Raw genomic sequence first — 25,645 nt, 5'->3', positions numbered from 1 at the left:
GCATGGCAGGGGGCTGTCTCAGAGATAGAGCAGCGCCTCCCCTAGCTGCAGTAGAGGGAGTTCTCTGCAGAGATAACATTTGAGCAGAAATCCAAAGGATGAGAAGGAGCTATTTTCCACACAGAGGACACAGCAGGTGCAAAGACCCTGGGGTAGTAACGAGTTGGCCGCTTTAGGAGCATGGAAAGAAGGCTGGCGGGAGGGGGTCAGGATGGAGGGGGACAGTGAGTGAGGGGCAGCAAACAGGGGCAGGTGGGAGGAGGGAGGAGCCAGGTAGGCAAAGTCCCCATGGGACAGGATTAGGGAAAGAATGTGGGTAGGTAGGGCAGCCTGGACTCTCACTCCCTCTGAAATTGCCCCTCTCCAAGAGTCACCTCGCTAGAGGTCACAGACAAGCATGCCCCAGAGGGACTGCAGGAAAGAGCTGAGGGGTCTGAAAGTTCTCCAGCTATCATCTCTCAGCTGCCCACGGTCCCTGTCAGACACACCCACCCCTCACAGTCAACAGGCACACATGCTTGTGGACACACACGCACTCCCATAACACACTCACTCCTCACTGACACACTCACGGACACACCCTCATGCACACAGCAGCTCACACACGCGCTCATATGGCAGATTATGTGTACTCAGACACAGGTTCAAGGGTGCACATACTAACACACTTGCATGCTAATGTCACATCCATACCCATGCACGTCCCCATGCACACATGCAGACATGTGATCACACACTCACATGCATGCACACACACCACACACCTGCTCACCTGCACCCTGGCGCTCATGGTTCCCTTTCTGCCAGCACTGGGCACCCACCTGAACCTGAGCAGCTCCATGGCCTCCTCGGGCATGTTCAGATGCACCTTGAGGTCCTGGCCCTTCTGCATCTGGATCCCGCCATCCAGGCTGGTGGCGCCACGGACGCTGGTCACCCACCTCAGCCCGGCCTGCCCCAGGGTGCCCGCTGTGCCCATCTGAGCCGAGATCTGGAGCAGGGCACTGAAGGACAGGCATGTACCAGCTACATCCCGAGGGCCCTGGGGCCACAGACCCCGCCTACCACCCCCAGCAGCCCCCTTCAGTCTTGAGCCACAGCAGCCCCTCCACCACTGCCCCCCACAGGCTGTACGTGCACCAAGCACTTTCCAGTCCTCACCAGCACTAATCCCTCTTACGGATGGGGAAACTGAGGCTCAGAGAGGTGAAAGCACCTGCCTGGGTTCCATGACTGGGACAAAGCATGCGGCTGGGACACGTGAACCCTGGCTGTCTAAGTCCCAGCCCAGGCTCTTCACACCAGAGAGCACCCAGCCTAGGGCATCCATGTTCCCCATGTCAGACCCAGGACCCAAGGACAGCTCAGCTGAGGGGCTGGGGACAGATGCTCAGCAGCACCACAGCAGGTTCTGGAATCATACCAAATATTGCACACATTCTGCTCAGGTGCTCTGGCGCCATGTGGCCCCAGGTTGTCAGTGTCCTCACCTTCAACCTTGGTTTCCTCATCTGTCAGTGGGAAGAAGCAGCACCAGCCTTGCTTGGTCGGGAGGGGGTTGCACGAGTTCAGTGAGCTCAAGGCTAACTGCTCTCCTCCCTTCTGAGTGGGGTAGATGGAAGGGCATACGGTTGTGGCCAGCCACCTTGCATTGCAGTGTGACCTTGAACACGTGACCGGACCTGAGCCTCAGTCTTCCCACCTGTAAACTGGATCTAACCACCTAGCATCTCTGCACACAGTCTCTTGGCACAGGTGTTCTGCAGAATAGGGATTCCCTTTTGCCCATGTGGATGTCACCCAGGCCTCTGCAGCCCTTTGTAGGGATGGGATCATGCCACCTAATCTGTGCCAGCTCCCAGGAGCTAGATACCTGGGCTTGACATAACCATTCACGGAGAAATCCGAGCGCTGCTGGAAGTCAGCAGTTCCTCGGACCCGAATGCTGATGGCAGCTGAAGCGTTTAGGGTCAGCCGGGCAGGAAGGCCAGACACCGTGGGAAAGACCAGCTCCTCTGTGGCCAGGCACAGCCTCCGGTTAATCTGCACCTCCTGCCCCTGCAGGCAAAGAACCATAAGCGGGGGCCGGGCGTGGTGGCTCAGGCCTGTAATCCCTCTACTTTGGGAGGCTGAGGTGGATGGATCACTTGAGCCCAAGAGTTCGAGACCAGCCCGGCCAACATGCGGAAACCCCATCACGACTAAAAATACAAAAATTAGCTGGCGTGGTGTTGCATGACTGTAGTGCCAGCCACTTGGGAGGCTGAGGCAAGAGAGTTGCTTGCACCGGGGAGGCAGAAGTTACAGTGAGCCGAGATCATGCCACTGCACTCCAGCCTGGGCAACAGAGCAAGACTCCATCTCAAAAAGAAGAAAGGAAGGCATGCAGAAAGACAGATAGACAGAAAGAAAGAAACCATAAGGGGACACGTGGCCACCCCTGTTGTGAGCCAGGCACCCTCTGAGTACTGAGTACAGTAGATTTCATTTGTCCTCAAAGGGCACGTGATCCCAGTTTCTGGATGAGGAAACTGAGACCACAAAGATAAATGTCCCATCAAGGCCTGGTAACTAGAAAGGGATGGAGCTAGGTATTAACCCAGGCAGTTTGCTTATGAGAAAAGGTCAGGGATCAGGTTCAGTTAGGTGGGGAGGAACGTGGATCCTGCCGTTAGTATGCACCGGGCAAGCTGAAAGCATCTTGCTGCGTTTTCACCATATTAGCTCCTTTAATACAATTGCTCTATGAATGGATATTCTGGGTTTTTTTGTTTTGAGATGGTGTCACTCTGTCGCCCAGGCTGGTGTGCAGTGGTGCAATCTCTGCTCATTGCAACCTCTGCCTCCCAAGTTCAAGCGATTCTCCTGCCTCCGCCTCCCAAGTAGCTGGGACTACAGATGCCCTCCACCACGCCTGGGTAATTTTTGTGTTTTTAGTCGAGATGGGGTTTTGCCATGCTGGCCAGGCTGGTCTCAAACTCCTGATCTCAGGTGATCCACCCACCCCGGCCTCCCAAAGTGCTGGGATTACAGGCGTGAGCCACTTCGGCCAGCCAGATATTTTCTTATTTTTTATTTATTATCCCCGTTTCACAGATGCAGAAACTAAGACCATGGTAAGTGAATCAACAGGTTCGAAGAGGTAAATGACAGAGCTGGGATTTGACCTTGGGCAGCCTGACTCCAAATTTCATGCCCTTAACTGTTATGTTAAAGTGTCACAGGGCAGATGGCATGGGCAGGGGCAGGCAGGAGCTACCTTCATGAGCCTAATGACGAGCTCGGCCAGGTTCAGGGACCGGTGGTTCACGTGACTCCCTGTGGCTCCGCAGTTCACAAAGCTCAGCTCCTGCCCCAGCACCTTCATGCTCAACTCGCATCGCAGAGCCCGCTGGGTGGCCTCACGCCTCCGGGTCACCTGGGGGAGGGCCCAGACAGGTCACAAAGAACAGGGTCAGGGTTAGCAGAGTGATATGCTTTGGCTGTATCCCCACCCAAATCTCATCTTATAGCTCCCATAATTCCCACATGCTATGGGGAGGACCCTATGGGAGATGACTGAACCATGGGGGCGGGTCCTTCCCGTGCTGTTCACGGGATAGTGAATGGGCTCAGGAGATACGATGGTTTTAAAAATGGGAGTTTCTCTGCACAAGCTCTTTCGTTGCCTGCTGTCATCCATGTAAGATGTGACTTCCTCTCCTTGACTTCCACCATGATTTTGAGGCCTCCCCAGCCACTTGGAACTGTAAATCTACTAAATTTTCTTTGTTTCGTAAATTGCCCAGTCTCTGGTATGTCTTTATCAGTAGCACGAGAACGAACTAATACACAGGGCCAAGTGCCTGTACTTTGGGAGGGGGAAGAGGTGTCTGGAGAGAAACGTCAAGAACTTGTGGGGTCCAGATGAGGCTTGCAAAACTCCTAGAGCATGAACCAAATCCCAACCCAGATGTGTTTTCTCTGACTTGCACAGTAGTGTGTGTGTATGTTTTCATAAAGGTTTTATTCTAGAATAATCTTAGATTTATGGAAGAGTTGAAAACTGACTTGGCATAGTAGCTCATGCCTCTAGTCCCAGCACTTGGGAGGCCGAGAAAGGAGGACTGCTTGAGGCCAGGAGTTTAAGACAAGCCTGGAAAACATATCAAGACCCTGTCTCTACAAAATTAGGAAAAAAAACAAAAACAAAAACAAAAAACCCAGGTATGCTGGCAACCGTCTGTAGTTCCAGCTACTTGGGAAGCTGAGGTGGGAGGATCACTTGAGCCCAGGATTTCAAGGCTGCAGCGAGCTATGATCATGCCACTGCACTCCACCCTGGACAACAGACAGAGCAAGACCCTGTCTCTGAAAAAAAAAGAAAAAGAAAATAAAAAAAAGGAAAATTTGCAAAGACAGTACAGAGAGTTCCCACGTATCATTCAACTGATTTCCCCATTGTTAACATCTTACATTACCAGGATGCACGGTGCAAGCTGACAAATCAACATTGGTATGTCTCCATTAACTAAACTTGAGAGTTCATTTACATTTCACCAGTTTTTCCATTAATGTCCTCTTTCCACCCCAAGATGCAATCAGGCAAACCCCACTGCCTCTTGTTGCCGTATCTCCCTGGTGTCTGGTTCATGGCAGTTTTTTAGTCTTTGATTGTTTTTCATGCCACGTACGTTTTTTTATAAATTGAATTTGGAAATTGGGAGATTTTACATAAAACCCAGCTCTCCGGCTTCTCTATAAAGAGAAACATCGGGCTGCCCACCCTCCCCACAACAAGGGACAACAAAGGACCAGAGCTGAGCAGTGGCTGCCACTTTAGCTGGGCCACAGGCTTCCTCTGTCCGCCACAGTCCCCACCACTCCCTATTGTCTCTCCAACACTGAGGCCAAGTATCTGCTGCCATTCATCACTGCGCTCATGCAGAATATTTCTCGGGATGTGAGTCTCTAGGAAAAGTGAGAAAACAACAGACCAAGGGGATTGTGCATTCTATGAAAAACTGTTTATACCTAGCCCATCTCCCTCTTTCAAGTCTCTTGCTGCCCCCAGCTCTAGTCCAAGATGCTTTTAACAGCAGAGATTATTGCCCTGCTCATCCTGGTATTCCCAGGCCCTGGTTTTATACTTGGTGGTTAGGAAACATGTGACCAAGTGAACCAAGGTCCCAACCATCCACTTTGGTCACTATCAGATGTACACGGCAATGACATTTCATAAGAGCAAAATGTTGTCAATAATCTAAAACTCCATCAATGGGAAAACGGTTAGGTAAACTGTGGTCCCTACCCATAGGATGAATATTAAAATACCTGCACATGTTGAGCTTCTAAGTAAGAAAATACTCAAGTGATAATAATAAGAGAAAAAGTAGGTTAAAGATATATACACCCTAAGACTAAGCAATTTCACTCCTAAGTGTATGCCTGACAGGTATGAATACACACGTCCCCTAAGAAGGCAGACCCAAGAGTCTTCACAGCACTGTTCGTAATAGCCAGCAACTGATGGATACAGAAATTGTTTTATGTTCACACAATGCAATACTATGCAGCTATGAAAAGGAACAAATTATAAATCCAAACCACAGTATAGCGAAATCTCACCAATTTTAAACCAAAGTCAGACACAAAGGAAGTATAGGAGCAGCACTATTCAGTCACCAAAAGGCAGAAACCACCCAAATGTCCATCACTGAATGAATGGATAAACATGTGGTACATCCATTCAATGAAACATGACTTGACCTTAGACAGGAATGGAGTACTGAGCTACGCTACAATGTGGGTGAACTTCCAAAACACTAGGCTAAGAGAAAGAAGCCAGACACAAAGGTCACATATTATATGGTTCCATTTATATGAAATATCCAGAAGAGGTAAATCCACAGAGACAGGAAGCAAATTGATGGCTGTCGGAGACTAGGAGGAGGAGCTGCTGGGGAGCGACTCATGGATACAGTGTCTCCTTTAGGGGTGATAAAAATGTTCTGGAACCAGACAGAAGTGGTGGTGGTATAATACGGTGACTATACTAAACACCACGGAATTGTTCACTTTTTTTTCTTTGAGACGAAGTCTCACTTTTGTTGCCTAGGCTGGAGTGCAATGGTGAGACCTTGGTTCACTGCAACCTCTGCCTCCTGAGTTCAAGCAATTCTCCTGCCTCAGTCTCTCAAGTAGGTGGGATTATAGGTGCCTGGCTAATTTTTGTATTTTTACTAGAGACGGGGTTTCACCATGTTGGCAAGGCTGATCTCAAACTCCTGACCTCAGGCAATCCCGCCCACCTCAGCCACCCAAAGTGCAGGCATGAGCCACTGCACCCAGCCCTATTCGATTTATTATTATTATTATTATTATTATTATTATTTTTGAGACACAGTCTTTGTCACCCAGGCTGGAGTGCAGTGGCGCTATCTTGACTCTTGACAATCTCTGCCTCCCCGGTTCAAGTGATTTTCCCGCCTCAGCCTCCAGAATAGCTGTAATTACAGGAGTGCACCACCAGCCCAGCAAATTTTTTTTGTATTTTCAAGAGAGATAGGGTTTCACTGTGTTGAGCCGGCTGGTCTCGAACTCTTGAGCTCAAGTTGTCTGTCTACTTCGGCCTCCCAAAGTGCTGGGATTACAGACATGAGTCACCATATCCGGCCAATTGTTCACTTTAAAATGGTTATTTTTACATATGAGAATTTCATCTCTTATAAACAAGAGTACACTGTGAATGATTCCATTTATATAATGTTTACAGAAGGAACTGGATGTGATTTCTACTGCTGACCAAATTGGACTCATGAAGACTGGGATCAACCTCCCACAGGAAGCAGCTGGTAACCCAGATGACACAGGCTCAACAATGGTCCCCAAGACACAGACATCAGGCAACCCAAGATGATGCACTCCAAGAGATGGAAACAAGTGAGATGAGCACAGTTTCCCACCTGGAGTCAGTGTCCAGGCTGCAGCACAAGGAAGGGGAATGGAGGCTGAGCTGGGGGACTCCCTGAACTGAGGAGCTGGGGGTGTGGGGAGACCCTGGCAGCTGGACTTTGCAGGGGAGGGTACCAGAAAGCAGAGAGCTGAACAGAGAGCATGCTCGGAGGTCTGCAGAAGGTCCTATGAGAATCTCTGTAACATCCCATCGGGCAAAAATGTCTGAGCTGTAACAGTCGAAGCACTATCAGTCAAAGAAACTAATAAACTTGACTTCATCAAAATTAAGACTTCCTGCTATTGTTTGAAAGACACCATTAAGAGAACAAAAAGACACACCACAGACTGGGAGAACATATTTCTGAGTTACATGTCTAATGAAGAACTTGTTTCTGGTCAGGCGTGGTGGGTCACACCTGTAATCCCAGCACTTTGGGAGGCTAAGGCAGGAGGATCGCTTGAGGCCAGGAGTTCAAGATCAGCCTGGGCAACACAGTGAGACCCCATCTCAACAAAAAGAGAAAAAAACTTCGCCAAGTGTGGCAGTACTGCCTACAGTCCCAGCTACTCAGGAGGCTGAGGCAAGAAGATCACTTGTGCCCAGCAGGTCAAGATTGCAGTGAACTATGATCACACCACTGCACTCCAGCCTGGATGACAGAACCAGACCTCAACTCTAAAAAAAGAAAGAAAAGAAAAAACTAACAACATGTTTCTGGAATATAGAAAGAATTCTCAAAACTCAATAATAAGAAAACAAGCCAACAAAATAAGATGAGCAAAAGATTTGAATGTACATTTCACCCAAGAAGACGTACAATAGCAAATGAGCACGTGAAAAGATGATCAATGTCATTAGTCATTAGGGAAATGCAAATTAAAGCCACAAGATACAACAACACATTATTGGAATGGCTAAAATTAAAAAGTCTAACCATACCAAGTGTTGGTGAGGATGTAGAGAAACTAGAACTCTCACATACTGCTGGTGGGAATGCAAAAATAGTACAACCACTTGGGAGAATGGTTCAGCAGCTTTAAAAAAATTAAACATATACCTGCCATATGATCCAGTCACACCTACTAATTATTCAAGAAAAACAAAAGCACATGCCTGAAGACTTGTACACAAATATTCATAGCAGTTTTATTTTTAATAGCCAAACCCTGGAAACAACTCAAATGTCGACCAACAGGTGAATGGAGAAACAAACTGTGCTATATCTATACAATGGAATACCACTTAGCAATAAAAAGAAACAAACTATGTTATAATCTATAGCATGGGTGAGTCTCAGAATAATTATGCTGAATAAAAGAAGCCAAACAAAAAAAGAGTACATGCTTTTTTAAAAAAGGACATGTTCTCAAGCACAGTTACTCACACCTGTAATCCCAGCACTTTGGGAGGCCAAGGCAGGTGGAATGCTTAAGCCCAGGAAGATTGATATCAGCCTGGGCAACATAGTGAGACCCCATCTCTACAATATTTATTTTTTAAAAAACTAGATAGGCATGATGGCACATGCCTATAGTCTCAGCTACTCTGGAAGCTGAGGCAGAAGGATTGCTTGAGCCTTGGGGGGCAAAGGATGCAATGAGCCGAGATCACGCCGCTGCACTCCAGCTTGGAAGACAGAGTGACACTGTCCAAAAAAAAAAAAAAAAAAAAGGACATGTTGTGTGATTTAATTTATGTAATATTCTAGAAAATGCAAACAAGTCTACGGTGACAGAAAGCCTCTCACTAGTTTCTGGGGACAGAGGAGGAGCAGGAGGAAAGGGTTTTTTTTTTTTTTTTTTTTTTTTAGACGGAGTCTCACTCTGTCACCCAGGCTGGAGTGCAGTGGTGTGATCTTGGCTCACTGTAAGCTCCGCCTCCTGGGTTCACACCATTCTCTTGCGTCAGCCTCCTGAGCAGCTCAGACTACAGGTGCCCGCCACCTTGCCCAGTTAATTTTTTGTATTCTTACTAGAGACAGGGTTTCACTGTGCTAGCAAGGATGGTCTCGATCTCCTGACCTTGTGATCTGCCTGCCTTGGCCTCCCAAAGTGCTGGGATTACAGGCGTGAGCCACCATGCCTGACCGGAGGAAGGGATTATTAAGGATCTGGAAGAGACTTTTGGGGGTGATGGGTATGTTCATAAGCTTTATCATGGTGATGATCTCATGAGTGTGTACATGGGTCAGAATGTATCAAATTGTTCACCTTAACCATGTGCTGCCATTCACCTTAACCGTGTGCTGCTGTTCACCTTAACCATGTACTACTGTTCACCGTGTGTCAATTAGATCTCAGCAAAGCTCATTTTTAAAAAGTAGAACGAATTGATGCTGCCAGAAGTCAGAAGAGTGGTTACCCCTGGTTAAGGACGGGTATTAACAAGAACAGGAGGACAAAGGGGAGGCTGGGAGCTGAAGACGGTCTGGGTGCTGGTGACATGCGTGTGTTGAGGTGGTGGACAGGCAAGCTGTACACTTACAACTTAGGGACGTTCCCATGCATAGGATCTATTTCAAGCAACAGTTTTTCCAAATAAAGCCAGTTGACTACTCAGATTTGAACCAGCCACTCAGTTCTGTAAGGAGGGGACAGGGTCAGAGTTCACAGACACCCAAGTCTCAGGTTCAAAAGCCCAAGCATGAAGTGAGGTGGCCTGCCTGGGGGAGTAGGGTGGGTGTGGCCACCTCCCTTACCTTCTGCTGTAGGTCTCTCATCCTTCTGTCTCTGTCTCCTGGACACTCGGGGCTGGCTGGCTGTGGTGCAGGCCCTGGTTTTGGCCCTGGGGGCTTCTCTGGCTTGGCCTCTCTCCTGTCTTCCTGGCCCCAGAATGACTTCCTGCCAAACAGCCTGTGAGCAATTTCCTCAGCATTTTCCAGCCGGAGCCCAAGCTAGGAAGGGAAGCCAGGGGCTCAGGGAGGAACAATTCAGTTACAGGGGTGATGATGAGCTGTCAGGCTGGGGATATGAATGGGGGACCCAGAGGCTTGAGCAGGCCACTCCAGGCTCCCTGGTGCCCACCTAGGCTTAGGTTCAGGGACACGACCTTGGGAAATCCATCACTCTCTGTATCTGCTTGGTAGACACCACATGGCAAGAATTCTTGCCAATTCTTTAAGGCTTGGATCAAATGTCACCACCTCTAGGAAGCCCTCCCTGAACTCCCATGTCACTCTCTTCCCACCTCCTCTGCCCCACACACAATATACTCAGACTGGAATGTGTGTCTTCCTCGAAAGATCCATGGTGAGGCCAAGGACTCATATCTCAATCACTAGGCACCTGCATGACGTGATCTGGGCATGGAGGTGCTCAAAATTTGATAGGTGAATAAGTGGATCCTTTCTTCTGTCCCTCCTGTCTTCCATCTGCCCATCCGTGCAACCCTCTGTTCACCTATCCTTTTGTCCTTCCCATCTATTCATCTATCTGCCTCTCCACCTTCCATCTTTTCTTTCCTTTGTTCTATCCATCCTTATTCCTATCCATCCATCTACTTTTCCTTTCTTATGGACCTCTCTCCTTTCATCTATTCTTTCTTCCCTCTTTCCATCTAGACATCTGTGATAGCATTTTCAGAGAAGTCACCAGAGACCAGACCTTGGTGATGACTGGTGAGTGGATGGATGGATAATGGATGGATGTGTGACTCAGAGGATGGGCTGCTGGATGAATATGGGTAGACATGGATGGCTAAGTGAATGAAAGATGGATGAGTAGGAGAACAGATGAATAGATGGGTAGGTTAGACAGCAGACAGAGAGATGGATGTGAAATTACATGGATGGATGGACAGACGGACAGACAGATGGGTAGGGTGGGTATGTCCATGGATGGGTAGATGGGTGGACAGATGAGTAAGTGAATGGATGGATGGTGGGCGGGTGGTTTGGTAGGTGGATTAATGAATGAGTGAATAGATGGATGGATGGATGGATGGATGGGTAGGTGGGTGGATGGATCATGGGTGGGTAGATGGATGGATGATGGCTGGATAGATGATGGGTGGGTGGGTGGATGATGGGTGCGTGGGTGGGTGGGTGGATGGATGGGTGGATGATGGGTGCATGGGTGGGTGGTTGGGTGGATGGATGGATGAATGGATGATGGGTGGGTGGGTGAGTGAGTGGATGAATGGATGGTGGCTGGGTGGGTGGGTGAGTGGATGAATGGATGATGGGTAGGTGGGTGAGTGGATGGATGGATGGATGGATGATGGGTGGGTGGGTGAGTGAGTGGATGAATGGATGATGGGTGGGTGGGTGAGTGAGTGGATGAATGGATGGTGGCTGGGTGGGTGGGTGAGTGGATGAATGGATGGGTGGGTGAGTGGATGGATCAGATGAATGAGAGGGATGTGGGTGGATTGACAGATGGACAGATGAGCAGGTGAATGCATACATGGAGGGAGGGATGGATGGAGGAATGGAGGCATGTAGGTGAATTGATAGATGTATGGACATATCTATGGGTGGGTGGGTGACTAGATACTGGGGGAGGGGACTGAACAATGGAGTCAAGGGATGGATGGACAGACAGCTAAGTGAGTGGGATAGTTTTTGGCCCCAAGTCTAGGAGAGGCCCTGCAGAGGCTACAGCAAGGCTCCCCTCTAACCTCCAGGAGGTTGAAGGCACGGCCCATGGTGTGGATGGTCAGGTTGACTGTGGCAGAACGGGGGAGAAAGGAGGCAGGAGAGAAGAGAAGGGTCCCCTCCAGGTTGGCTCCCAGGCTTCCAGACACTAGGAGTAAAAAAAGAACATCAGTACACTGTGTGCACACTCAGAGTGGGGTCTGGCTATTACCATGGGGCCATACCCTGAGACAGAGCCAGACACATGGTGTTGTCTTCCCACCTCTCCATGGCCAGGATGGGAAACAGCCTTAAGCCTTTTCAAGAACAGAGGGAGTCCAGGACCGAGAGTCACACACACCCACTTCTGCTGACAGGCAGAGAGGAGGTACCCAAAGCACCCAAACCCCAACCCCAGGCTTCCAAGAATGGCTGAGGTAGTTTTGGAGCCTTAGCTTGAAAGAGATTCCCTTTTTCATTTTCTGTTTAATTACAACAAAGAGGCAGTCTCAGTGTGGGGCTAATCTCTCTTCTTAACACAGGAAAAAACTCTTCTCAAAATTCACAGCCCTCAGCAAGTCACAGAATCCAGGAGAATTTAATAAAACAGTGTTTCAGCCAGGCGCAGCAGCTCATGCCTGTAATCCTAGCTTTGGGAGGCTGAGGTGGGCAAATCACTTGAGGCCAGGGGTTCGAGACCAGCCTGGCCAGCATGGTGAAACCCCATCTCTACTAATAAAAGTACAAAAATTAGCCAGGCATGGTGGTGCGCACCTGTAGTCCCAGCTACTCGGGAGGCTGAGGCAGAAGAATCACTTGAACCCTGGAGGTGGAGGTTGCAGTGAGCCAAGACTGTGCCACTGTACTCCAGCCTGGGCAACAGGGCAAGAGTCTGTGTCAAAAAATACATATATATATATACACACACACACACACACATATACACACACACACACACACACATATATATATACACACACATATGTATACAAATATATCAGTGTTTCATTACCCACCTCTGGGTGTACAGTATTTCTTTTTAGGACTATCTTCTCTTTACAGAAAGTTAAATTGATTTTCTATTAATGGTAGTGATAGATAATTTCCTTTTTAACATAAATCTAAGGTACAAAGAGCCAATTTAGAGAAAAGATGTAAGTATTTAGAAAACCATAAAATAACTGATATGACTTCTCTAAAAAAGCAGCAGGTGCTATGGAAATATTGCAAAAAAAAGTTTGAACAAGCAGCAAGTTGGTTTTGTTTTTTGTTTTTGAGATAGGGTCTCACTCTGTCACCCACGCTGGAGTGCAGTGGTGCAATCATGACTCACTGCAGATTCGACCCCCTGGGCTCAAGTAATCCTCCTGCCTCAGCCTCCCAAAGTGCTGGGATTATGGGTTTGAGCCACCACACCCGACTGGCATGTAAGTATCTGACCGCTTGACACAACGTCTGATCTGTGTGCTCTCGAGAGCTGGAGCTCCAGGGTCCCCAGCCTTTGTGGTCCCAGAGCAAGACTGGGCTTGCCCAGGATGGCCATACCTGATCGGAAGGTGACATCAGAATAGGACGAGTGTTTCCACATTTCCGGGTGGAACTCCTGGCTGAGGATGTCCTCAGGGAGGGTGTCCCGGAGGGCCCATTTCAGGGGGTCGCGTGTCTCCAGCAGCTGCAGGAGATGACTCCACACAAAAGAACCCACTGGAATAGAGTCGTGGGCAGCAGGGAGGGGACATGAGGAAAGGGCCTGGAGCTGGCACTGTCCAGAGAAAATACCCTCCCCCGACCCCCATCCCAGTCCTGCAATTCTCTCACACGGGGGCTTCTCAGGAGCCTGGCTACGGAGACCTACGTCTTCTCTCAAGAAACAGCAGCCAACAAGTTGTGCCTTGACAGAACGTGGAAATCCAGCCCGTGTATGGAATTCTGACACACTTCCCAGAAGAGAAAGGAAGGTGTCATAGGCTCAAAAGTCAGGCCTGAGTCTGAACCCAGTCCCAAAGCTCAAAAGCTGTGTGACCTCGAGGTGGTTCCTCTGCCTCTCTGAGCTTCAGTTTCCTCATCAGTGAAAATGGGAAGTCAGACCTGATTTCAAACCCTAGTTCCACCATGTACCAGTGTGGCCTTAGATGTTCCAGCTCTTGGAACCTTAGTTTTCTCATCTGAAAAAGGAACTAACAAAGTACCTTGCAGGGCTTTTTGGGAAGATCAGTTAAAAGCAGAGCCTGGACCTTAAAAGACTAAGTATGTTTCAGGATCAGCAAAAGGTGACGTGTGACCCATGAGGGTCCCTGGAGGGATAAAGATCAAATGAGAGCCTCATGGGATTGAGTCCAATGGGGAATATTAGAGTCTTACAGGGAGCCCCCAACCCTCCCCACATTGTCCCGGGCTCTTAGAAGGTCCAGTCAGGGGCTTCTGGAACTATCTGTCAAAGAATAGAGCAGAATGTGGGTTTTTAGGGATAAGGTGCCCACTTGTTCCCATTGGGCAATACATCAGGTGGTACCCCAGGGCCACCGTGGAGGATGAGCCCCTCAGCTGATCCCCTGAGGAGGGGTTCAGCACACATCCCACTCCAGGCCTGAAACTCCTAATGCAGAGAGCTGTATCTTCCAATAGTGCCATTTCTTCAGAAGGTAATTCAACAACATCACATCAGACTTTTAAATGTGCATACCCTTTACCACAGTAACTTATCTTCTGGGAAATTATCCTAAAGTGAGATTAACTCAAGGGCCAAAGGTAGCTGTGCAGGTAGGTTTGTGGTTGTTGCTTCTACTGGCAAAAGACAAGAAACAGCCTAAAGGTCTATCAATGGAGATTGGCAAAATGGGTTATAGTAAAACTTCTGGTGGAACAGCCACACAGCCACAGATAAGAGTCTATAAGAGCTATAGATGAGAAATGAGCTCCCAGACATGGTAAAGACAAAAAGCAATGAAGAGGCTGGGCCCAGTGGCTCACCCCTGTCATCCCAAGCACTTTGGGAGGCTGAGGTGGACAGATCACCTGAGGTCAGGAGCTCGAGACCAGCCTGGCCAACATGGCAAAAGCATCTCTACTAAAAGAATACAAAAATTAGCCGGACATGGTAGTGCACATCTGTAATCCCAGCTACCCAAGAGGCTGAGGCAGGGGAATTGCTGGAACCCAGGAGGCAGAGGTTGCAGAGAGCCGCGCCTGTGCCATTGCACTCCAGCCTGGGCAACAGAGCAAGACTCTGTCTCAAAAAAAAAAAAAAAAAAAGGCCAGGTGCGGTGGCTCATGCCTGTAATCCCAGCACTTCGGGAGGCTGAGGTGGGCAGATCACGAGGTCAGGAGATTGAGACCATCCTGGCTAACGTGGTGAAACCCCATCTCTACTAAAAAAATACAAAAAATTAGCCGGGCGTGGTGGCAGGCACCTGTAGTCCCAGCTGCTTGGGAGGCTGAGGAAGGAGAATGGCGTGAACCTAGAAAGTGGAGCTTGCAGTGAACCAAGATCACGCCATCACACTCCAGCCTGGGCAACAGAGCGAGATTCCGTCTCAAAAAACAAAAATAAAAACAAACAAAAACAAAAACAAAGCACAAAAGCACAATAACAAGTAGAACATGATCCTGAGATGCTACTGTTAAGGAGATACATGTGTATGTTTACGTATGTATTACATGTACAGGAGAATTGCTCACATTATGTATCTTCAGGACACAGGAAGATATTGGGGGGAAGAGGAAGGAAGACTCATTTTCCATTTGTCCCTTGCCTATGCTTTAAAATTTTGATCATCTAGCTATACTGCATTAATAACAGCAGTAGTGATTACAACATTAAAAGCAAGAGTCATACATATGACGCACTATGCACTCTAAATGTCTGTGTATTAACTCATTTTATGCTTGCAACACTCTATGAGGGAGGTACTAGCATTATCCCTATTGTAGATTTTATCTGTACCTAAAATATACAGGTACAGAAATGGAGCCTCAAAAAGGTTTACTTACTTGTCTAAAGGCATACAGGAAGGAAGTGGTGAAGCTGGGATTTGAACCTGGGCTCTCGGGCTCCAGGCTCTCACCCCACTGTGCATTATGGAAATTTTTTCAACCATCAGTTGAACTTATTTTCTTTGAATTTACATCTGTGGGTTCAGGTGCCTGTATAAAGGGAATTGTCTCACTCCAGAAGGAATCTGAGATTTGCCGATGCCATCCCTCTTCTATCTTAGGTCTCTCTTTAGGATACTGTGTCATGATCTGGCCAGAGCTAAAAGAGGACTGATTCCCATCCCATTTTACAGATGAGGAAAGTAAGGGCCAGAGAACAGAAGCAACTTCTCCAAAGTCATTCAACAGCAGAATGGGGACTAGAATTGCCACGTAGGGGAGGGAAGAATACAGCCCCTTATCAAGACAGTATGGTAGAGAAACAGGGGAACAAGAAGACAGGAGGATACCAGAGGAGTGGAAGGAGAGGATGCTCTCAAACCCCCTGCACTCTCCAGGAGGTGCCCTCCCAGCCCCACCCCTGCCCACACCCCTCCCACGCACACACCCGTGGCTCACCCTGGGTAGACAGCTCGCCTGCCTGGGTGCGCCGCACCTGGGCAAACACCTCCTCACTAGGGCATCTCATCAGGGCCAGGTAGGCATTGATACGGATCTCAGCATCCTCCTCCGGAGATTGATACAGACGGGAGAGCACCGATCGCTGGCTCAGGCAGAAGGAAGGCCATCACCCAAGGCTCACCTATCTCCACCCAGGAGTATGATGTCCCTGGCTCCAGCAGGTGGACCTGCCGCCTAGCCCCAGCTGTCCTGATGTCCCCACTGTGGGAGGCTTCCCCGACACACACTCACCTGTGGCGCAGTTGTGGGAGGTAGCAGGGGTTCACTGACCGTGCCTAATTCCCAGTCTCTACAAGCCCCAGCCTAGAGAGCCTCATCAATTCCCCAACAAATGGGCATGGCTACATTCCAATAAAACTATTTACAAAAACAGCATAGTGTCTTGCCACACAGTAGGTCTTTAAATGTCTTGGCCTTCCTGGGCACTTTCCTAAGCAAGCCACCTCCCCACATTGTGACTCCCTCAATATCTACTGGCTTCCTCCGCAGCCAGTCAGCCACCCACCCATCATCCATTCCCCCACCCACTCATCCATCTAACCATTCACCCATCCACCCACCCATCATCCATCCACCCACCCATCCATCCATGCAACAAATATTAACTAAGCAGCAACTGTGCACCCAACACTGTGCTAGGTGACAGCCATAAACAAGACCAGCCCAGCTCCTGTCCACCTGAAGCTGTTATCCTAGTGCAGAGAGACAGTCAATGAGATTAGCATGTGAACTATATAAAAAGTTAGGTGGTGGCCGCGCACGGTGGTTCATGCCTGTAATCCCAGCACTTTGGGAGGCCGAGACGAGAGGGTCACGAGGTCAGGAGATTGAGACTGTCCTGGCTAACATGGTGAAATCCCATCTCTACTAAAAACACAAAAAAATTAGCCAGGTGTGGTGGTGGATGCATGTAGTCCCAGCTACTCCGGAGGCGGAGGCAGGAGAATGGCGTGAACCCAGGAGGCGGAGCTTGCAATGAGCAGGGATTGCGCCACTGCACTCCAGCCTAGGCGACAGAGTGAGACTCCATCTCAAAAAAAAAAAAAAAAAGAAAGAAAGTTAGATGGTAATAAACCCTAAAGACGGAAAAATGAAATGGGGAAATGAGGAAACAGGGTGAAAGTGCCTTTTAAGCTAAGACCTACGGGAGGTGAAAAAGAAAGGCCTGGAGACATCTGGGGGAAAAGTGTACCAGGAAAGGGGACAGCATGTGCAAAGGGCCTGGGGCAAGAGAGGGTCACAAGTGTTTAAGGAAGAACAGAAAGAGCAATGTGCTGCGGAGGAGGGATGGGAGGTGAAAAGAGCAGGTGAGGTCCAGAGGTCAGATCCCTCAGGGCCTGGGAGGTCAATGAAGGGACTACGACTTTGAGTAAGAAGGGAGGTACTGGCCCAAGGATAAGCAAACTTTTTCTGTAAAGGGACAGAGAACTCTTTTAGACTCTGCAGGCCATGCAGTCTCTTGCAATGAGCTGACTCTGCAGGTGGAGCAGGAAAGCAGCCATAGACATCACATAAATGGGTGGGTATGGCTGTGTTCCAATAAAACTTTATTGACAAAAACAGACAAAGGGCCAGGAAGTAGCCCATGGCCCATAGTCTGACAAACCCTGTACTACAGTGGGGCACAGATGGCACTGGTAATCATATGGTTGTTTGTGTGTTTGATAAATAATCTGCTTCCCACACTACACACAGGCTTAGACCTAGATACCTATTCACACTAGTACCCAGCCCACAGTAGGTGCTCATTAAATACATGATAAATGAATGAACAATGGAAGAAGTGACTTAGCAAACTGTGGTTCGAGAACTACCACCACCCAACCCCAACCCAGTGAAACAGCACACAAGGGCTCACGTCTGCAGAGCAGAGGACCCTCCGGAAGGCCTGGATGGCCCCCAGCCGGATCTCGGGGGCGCTGCTTCTCAGAGATGCACAGGCACTCAGTGTGGGGGTGAGAGCCATAGCTGCCAAGCCTGCGTTGCCGATCGCCTTCAGCACAAGCCGGAGCTAAATCGAGATGGAGGGAGGACCATGAGGGGAGTGGTGTGGGGAGGGGCAGTGGCATAGGGAGGGGCAGTGGCGTGGAGGGGCAGGCAGGAGGGTAGGGAGATGGGGTGAAGGCGGGAAGGGGGGATGGGGGATAGGAGGAAGGGCAGAAGCAGGGAAAGTCGGGGAACGCATCCCCACCCTCTCCACCTGGAGCTTGCTGCTTCGCTTGGGCCACACTGGGGGCACTGAAGCCGGTACTCAGGACACTGGATGTCCTCACCTTGTCATCATCCGAAGGCTCCTGGATGGTACAGTTCTCACCCAAGGCATCTCCCAGGATCCTCACTAGAGAGCGGACTCCAGGCAACTGTCCGCAGGGCACATCCAGAGAAGCACAGAGGTTGTGCACCAGGGCTGAGATGCCCAGGAAGGCGCCAGGGCTGGCCCGCGGGGTCTGGAGCAGTGGCTGGGGACAGAAATGGGCCCCCACCCAGAGAAGGTGGGTAAATGCTCTTCACAGGCCTCACCCTGGCCACACACCAACTCACCTGGGGCATTCTGTAATACGGAGCCGAGTCCCCCAGAGTCTAAACAAATTGCTCTGTTCAGGGAAAAGCACCCCAGAGGCTGGGCACGGTAGCTCATGCCTGTAATCCCAGCACTTTGGAGGCCAAGGCGGGTGGATCACCTGAGGTCAGGAGTTCGAGACCAGCCTGGCCACCATGGCAAAACCCTTTCTCTACTAAAAATACAAAAATTAGCCAGGCGTGGTGATGCACGCCTGTAATCCCAGCTACTTGTGAGGCTACGGCACAAGAATCCCTTGAACCCGGGAGGCAGAGGCTGCAGTGAGCTGAGATTGCACCACTGAACTCCAGCCTGGGTGGCAGAGCGAGATTCTGTCTCAAAGAAAAGAAAAAGAAAAAACGCACCCCATGTGACCCACCACTCAGACGCCCAGCTACCCTCACTCCAGGGCACTGAAGGCTTCAGCAAAAGGAAGGCAAACAGGAGGGGGTTCAGGACAGAGGTGCTCCCAGCCCCAGGCACCTCAGAGAAATCAGACCAACAAATCTTTTTTTTTTTTTTTTTTTTTTTTAAGACGGAGTCTTGCTCTGTCATCCAGGCTGGAGTGCAGTGGTGCCATCTAGGCTCACTGCAACCTCCGCCTCTTGGGTCCACTCGACTCCCCTGCCTCAGCCTCCCACGTAGCTGAGATTACAGACACGTGCCATCACGCTCGGCTAATTTTTGTATTTTTAGTAAAGCCGGGTTTCACCACGTTGACCAGGCTGGTTGTGAACTCCTGACCTCAAGTGATCTGCCTGCCTTGGTGCTGGGATTACAGGCATGAGCCACGCTCTAGGCCAATAAAACTTAGTAAACAAATTGTGTTCACTATAAGCCAGACTGCTGATAACATGTCACACACGTTGCCTTTCTTATTTTCATTTTGCAGACGAGGAAACTGAGACACAGAAAGGGTAAGGAACGTACCTCAGGTAGCCCAGCTGTAAAAAGCAGAATTGAGATTTAACCCAGGAGGGTCTGGATCCCAGGCCAGGCATGATCCCAACACTCACTGCTTCTCAAAATGCAAATTCTGGGCTCACCCTAAAATCCAGCCCTGGCGGGCCTCTGTGCTAGACCCACACGACTCTAGAACAGGGACCGCTTGGCAGGTGTGAGGAAATAAAATCTCTGCCCAGCGCTGTCCCTTCCCACCCCGAGATGGTGTCTCGCTCCTGTCACCCAGGCTGGAGTGCAGCGACACAATCTCAGCTCACTGCAACCTCTGCCTCCTGGGATCAAGCGATTCTCCTGCCTCAGCTTCCTGAGTAGCTGGGATTACAGACGTGCGCCACCATGCCCGGTTAATTTTTGTATTTTTAGTAGAGATGGGGTTTCACCATTTTGGCCAGGCTGGTCTCGAACTCCTAACCTCAGGTGATCTGCCCGCCTCCCAAAGTGCTAGAATTACAAGCGTGAGCCACCATGCCTGGCCTGCCCAACTCTGTTCTTTCCTTGGATTCGTGAATCTTCACCAGGTTTGTGTTATGCTAGGGTGTGAGCACACTGTGTGAAGGTGTGAACATGAGCATCTGTGTGTGTGCATATTGGTGTGTGCTGTGGAATCCCAGTGCTTGTGGGTGTGTATGTTCCCATGTGAGTCTGCAGGTATGTCAGCTCACTCGAGTACCCTAGTATGTATGTATTTCCTGGTGGATGCCTGTGCACACGTGTCCCCATGTGGGCACCTCGTGTGTCCCAGTGGGTGTGTGCATGTGCCCATGTATCCAGGTACGTGTGTGTGCACTGTGTGTCCCTTGTGTGCCCATGCACAGCCGAGTGTATCTTGGTGTGCCCGTGCATGTGTCCAGGTGTGGGTGGCTGTCTCCACACGTCCCACTGCGTAAGTGTCCTGCTGTATGTGCATGTCCTGCCATGTGTTCACATGTGCACACGCTGGGGTATATATCTGCATCTCCAGGTATATGAGTCTTGGCATGTATGCCTCAATATATATATGTGTATGTGTGTGTGTGTTGACAGGTCTATGTTGTGGGTGTGTGTCCCTGCATTTCCCCATGTGGGTGTCCTTGGAAAGCCTGCCTCGGTGTGAGCCTGCATCAATGTGTGTGGGGGTCTGTGTGTGTATACATGATCCAGCATGTGTGTGCATATCCCTGTGTGTTTGTATGTCCCTGTGCCTTGCTGTGAGCCTGTGTCAGTGTACGTGCGGGTCCGTGCATGTACACATGATCCAGTGTGCGTGTGCAAGTCCCAGTGCAATGGGGGCATGCTTCAGTGTGTGTGGGGCGTGTCCTGTATACACACACGTGTGCTCAGGATGCATGTGTGTGGGTCTTGGCGTGTGCATCTCACTGCATGTTTTTTTGTGTGAAAGGACAGGGGTGTGTGGAGCCTGGAAAAAGCACATTTAATGTTTCCCTATATTTGGGCAAGGAAAACAAAGCTGTCTGTTTTCTTAATACAGAGCAGGGCAAGCGGGCTGGGCTGGGAGAGCAGGGGTTATAAAAAGACTAAGAAGCTCTCGGGCACGTGGGAGGGGCTGCCTGCTGGAGGTTCCCGCCTCTGCCTACTGTGCCCAAGAAAAGTGGTGGGGGCACAGAAAGGGCAGGCTCGGGCCTGTCCCAGACCAAAGCTGGAGCCAGAAGCCTGGTCACGCCCTGCAGGGCTGTGGGGCAGGCTGGTGCCACTTGGCTGGCAGAGAGCCCAGATCTGTGAGCCGCTTCCGGTGGCCCCGCCAGGAGAGCTGGGCCAGCATGAGGCCTGGGTGCTGAGCAGTCCAGACAGTAATGACCCAGTTGGTTCTGTGTATGGCTGCCCTGGGGATGCGCCCAGAATGGCCAGCCTTCCCTGTTTTCACAAAAAACAGAAACCACATCACAAAGAGAAGAACCAGTAATTTTGAAAGAAAAATACCACATCACAAAGAGAAGAACAGGTAATTTTTAAAGAAAAATAAATTTTAAAAAAGAAAAAAAAGAAAGCGGGAGGAGAAAAAAAAACAACGCAAAAATCTCTAACTTATGAAGGCTTACTTACACTTCAGTTAAAAGTCTGTTTAAAATATTCACTCTTTTTCATTTTTAAAGATGGAAAAATAAAATTATCCTCAAACCTGTGACCCTTATTGAGCTGATTTCACTTTTCCAACATGATTCTAAAGCTCAGTCATCATGCTCAAGCCAACCCTCCCTGAAAAGGTAAGAAAACAGAGCTGGGAGAAGACAAGACAGGAAGCGTCGGGACCTGAGGGAGATCAAACACCAGCTCGAAAGCGTCAAGAAGCCGCACTTCACCAACATGAAGAACTTCTGTTCATTGAAAGACACATGAAGAAGACCGGGCGCAGTGGCTCATGCCTGTAATCCCAGCACTTTGGGAGGCCGAGGCAGGCAAATCCCATGAGCTCAGGAGTTCGAGACCAGCCTGGCCAACATGGTGAAACCCCGTTTCTACTAAAAATACAAAAAAACTTAGCAGGATGTGGTGGTGTACATCACAATCCCAGCTACTCACGAGGCTGAGGCATGAGAATCACTTGAACCCGGGAGGCGGAGGTTGAAGTGAGCTGAGATCGCGCCACTGCACTTCAGCCTGGACAACAGAGGCTCTGTCTCGAAAAATAATAAAATAAAATAAAATAAAATAAAGGCACCATTAAGAGAGGAAACTACAAGGAGGCAACTGAGTATGGCTCAGCTTGGGAAAGAACAAAGTTCTCGCACACACAGCGGCACGGACCAATCCCACAGAGGACGTGGGTGAAAAGAATTCGGCCTCCAAGGCCCATGTGAATCTCAAGAGCAGAAGCGTCAGAACTGTGGTGACCTTTGGACATCACCAACTGGGAGGGGCACTAGGGAGCCTTCTGGAGTCAGAAACGTCCTCTCTCTTGTTCTAGGGGTGGTGACACAGGTGAACAAACAGAGTTGTAAAAATTCATGGACTGGGCACGGTGGCTCATGCCTGTCATCTCAGCACTTTGGGAGTCTGTGGTAGGCAGATCACCTGAGCTCAGAAGTTTGAGACCAGCCTCAACAATGTGGCCAGACCTCATCTATACAAGAATTACAGAAATTAGCCAGGTGTGGTGGTGCATGTCCCAGCTACTCAGGAAGCGGAGGTGGGAGGATCACTTGAGCCCGGGAGGTTGAGGCTGCAATGAGCCATGAATGGGCCACTGCACTCCAGCCTGGGTGACAGAGAGAGACTCCGTCTCAAAAAAAAAAAAAAAAAAGAAAAAAAAAATTGCCCAGCTTGTACACACGAAAACAGACACGTAATCATCGGAGAGCTTACAACGTGATTAAACCTCACACCCACTGACAGCAACGGGGTGCGCTGGAGGAGATTCCAGAACAGACAGAGCACATTCATGGAAAAAGTGGGGAATCACAGCAGTCTGGAGTTTCCTTGGTGGGAACAGACCCACTCAGCCGCTCGGTCAGGGCCAGTGCTTCCTGGTGGCACAGGACATTCACGGTTGGGAAACCCTGGTGAGGGCTAGACAGAAACACCCTCTGTTAACCTTGCAATCTTTTTTTTGGTAAATCTAAAATTATTCTGGACCAGGCACAGAGACTCATGCCTCTAATCCCAGCACTTTGGAAGGCCAAGGCAGGTGGATCACCTGAGGTCAGGAGTTCAAGACCAGCCTGGTCAACATGGCAAAACTCTTTCTCTACTAAAAATGCAAAAATTATCCAGGCTTGGTGGCAGGTGCCTGTAATCCCTGCTACTGGGGAAGCTGAGGCAGGGAGAATCGCTTGAACCCGGCGGGGGCGGAGGCTGCAGTGAGCCAAGATTGTGCCACTACACTCTAACCTGGGCAACAGAGGGAGACTCAGTCTCAAAAATAAATAAATAAATAAATAAATAAATAAATAAATAAATAAATAAATAAATAAATAAATAAATAAATAAAAAAAATTATTCTCAAGTAAAAAGTTCATTGAAATACTCTCTCCCTGCTTGCCCCTCACTCCCCACTCCGCCTCCTTCCCCCTCCCTCTCCCCAGGCTTCACAAAGCCAGCGCATCCCCAGAACCTGCCAGAGATCATGCAGGGCCTCCTAACTCGAGGACAGAACAAGAAAACACGACCCAGAGAGGCATGAACTCTGGCCTGCAGGTGGAACATCGCACGTGAGGCAGGTACAGTAAGCTGCCCTACCTCTTTGGGCCTCAGTTTTCTCACCTGCAAATTGGGGATGATAAGAGCACTTACTTCATAGAGACAACTCAAGGGTTAAATGAGACCTTCCCTATTGGCAGAAATTATTGACCTTATCTCACGCAGATTTCCTAATTTCCAGACTCATTAAATATGTGTGTTTATAAAAATAATAGCAGCTCTGATTTCAAGCGCTCAGAGTTTGTGCCAGACACCAGGAGAACCACTTCACACGCAGCAATTCATTCCTCACTATGAGCCCAGGATAGAGGTACCAATTCAATTCTCCTTTTAGAGATCAGAAAACAGCCAGGCATGATGGCTCACACCTATAATCCCAGCACTGCGGGAGGCTGAGGCGGGTGGATCACTTGAGGTCAGGAGTTCCAGACCAGCCTGGCCAACAAGGTGAAACCCCGTCTCTACTGTAAAAAAAAAAAAAAAAAAAAAGATACGAAACTTAGCAGGGTGTGGAGGTGGGCGCCTGTAGTCCCAGCTACGTGGGAGACTGAGGCAGAAGAATCGCTTGAACCCGGGAGGTGGAGGTTGCAGTGAGCTGAGATTGCACCACTGCTCTCCAGTGTGGGTGACACAGCAAGACTCCGTCTCAAGTAATAATAATAATAATCAGAAAACAGGCTCAGAAAAGTTAAGTCACTTGCCTGGGATCACACAGGTGGGAGGCACAATGCTGACACTTGAACCCGGAACTCTCTGATACCAAAGGCTCCCTTGAACCTGCCACAGTAGCCCAGGAGGTTGGGCGGTCTGGCCCCCTCCACTGATCCTACAAGGGGCTGGCACAAAAGAACCAATCACCTCCCCCGCATCTAACCAGCAGCCAACCAGGGAGGGAGGACACCCGGGCTCTGGGTGGGGTGCAGGGACTCACCAGCAGCATGTGAACCATAGCATCTGTGGGCTGTGAGAGGAAGGCCAGTGATGACAGCCACGCCTCCGCCTCGTCTGCCTCCACCTCCCCGGATGCGATGAGTTCCTTCATGAGGCCCACACAGTGCTCTGTCCCACAGGAAGGCAGGGCATCCAACAGTGGCTGCCTGAGATCATCAAGGTGACCCACACGTGCTGAGTGCCTGCAAGCCTCATCTCACCGAAGTCACCCGGGGGTAAACTGAGGCTTAGAGAGGTAAGGTGCAGACATTCCCACCCTCACACCTTGGGAGGGGCTGACCCGGGTCTGGGATCCCTTGAGCCTGGCTGACGCCTGTGCTCTTAGCACAGCAGCACCCAGCCCAGACCCTGGCAGCTCTACCCACCCAAAAAACACAGTGGTTTGGGAAAACACAAGTCCACACCCAGTGCTCTGCTGAAATCCACCCAAGCAAATGTCACCGAGTAGGAGTAAAAATCCCTAGCGGAACAGGAACCAACAATCAGCAAATGGTCTCTCGTTTAAACCTCAGATACTCAGCACAACATCAGGACATTTATTTTTTCCTTTTTTCTGAGACAGCGTCTCACTCTTGTCACCCAGGCTGCAGTGCAGGGGTGCGATCGCACCTCACTGCAGCCTCTACCTCCTGGGCTCAGGTGATCCTCCCACTCGGCCTGCCAAGTAGCTGGGACCACAGGTGTTCACCACCACCTCGAGCTAACTTTCAAATTTGTTGTGGAGATGGGAGCGTTGCTTTGGTGCCCAGGCTGATCTCAAACTCCTGAGCATAGCCCTGAGCTGACCGAGTCAGTGCCTCAGAGATTCCCCTCCGAGATTAGGAGTCTCTTTACCCCCCTTACTGGCTCCAAATCACCAAGGTCTGGGTGGTGGAATCCCCGCCCTGCCCAGCACCTCCCAGCCCTGACTCTC

General features: G+C 49.7%; 1 protein-coding gene across 1 annotated transcript in view; it reads right to left on the bottom strand.

Annotated features, from left to right (window-relative positions):
* LOC112613897 (vitellogenin) overlaps positions 1 to 25,645 on the bottom strand; it is an 85,568-nt gene that overhangs the window by 33,160 nt on the left and 26,763 nt on the right. The window contains exons 10-19 of the mRNA XM_025369763.1: positions 24,713 to 24,878; positions 18,398 to 18,583; positions 17,983 to 18,135; positions 16,062 to 16,206; positions 13,056 to 13,214; positions 11,555 to 11,679; positions 9,636 to 9,830; positions 3,260 to 3,418; positions 1,874 to 2,058; positions 822 to 1,004 (exon numbers count right to left, since the gene is read on the bottom strand). Coding sequence (XP_025225548.1) covers positions 822 to 1,004; positions 1,874 to 2,058; positions 3,260 to 3,418; positions 9,636 to 9,830; positions 11,555 to 11,679; positions 13,056 to 13,214; positions 16,062 to 16,206; positions 17,983 to 18,135; positions 18,398 to 18,583; positions 24,713 to 24,878 — 1,656 coding nt within the window. The remainder of the gene's footprint in view (positions 1 to 821; positions 1,005 to 1,873; positions 2,059 to 3,259; positions 3,419 to 9,635; positions 9,831 to 11,554; positions 11,680 to 13,055; positions 13,215 to 16,061; positions 16,207 to 17,982; positions 18,136 to 18,397; positions 18,584 to 24,712; positions 24,879 to 25,645) is intronic.

This window comes from Theropithecus gelada, chromosome 20, assembly GCF_003255815.1.
Source record: "Theropithecus gelada isolate Dixy chromosome 20, Tgel_1.0, whole genome shotgun sequence".
NCBI lineage: Eukaryota > Metazoa > Chordata > Mammalia > Primates > Cercopithecidae > Theropithecus > Theropithecus gelada.
Note: the sequence above shows the minus strand (reverse complement) of the source record. Positions and strands in the feature narration are given on the sequence as shown.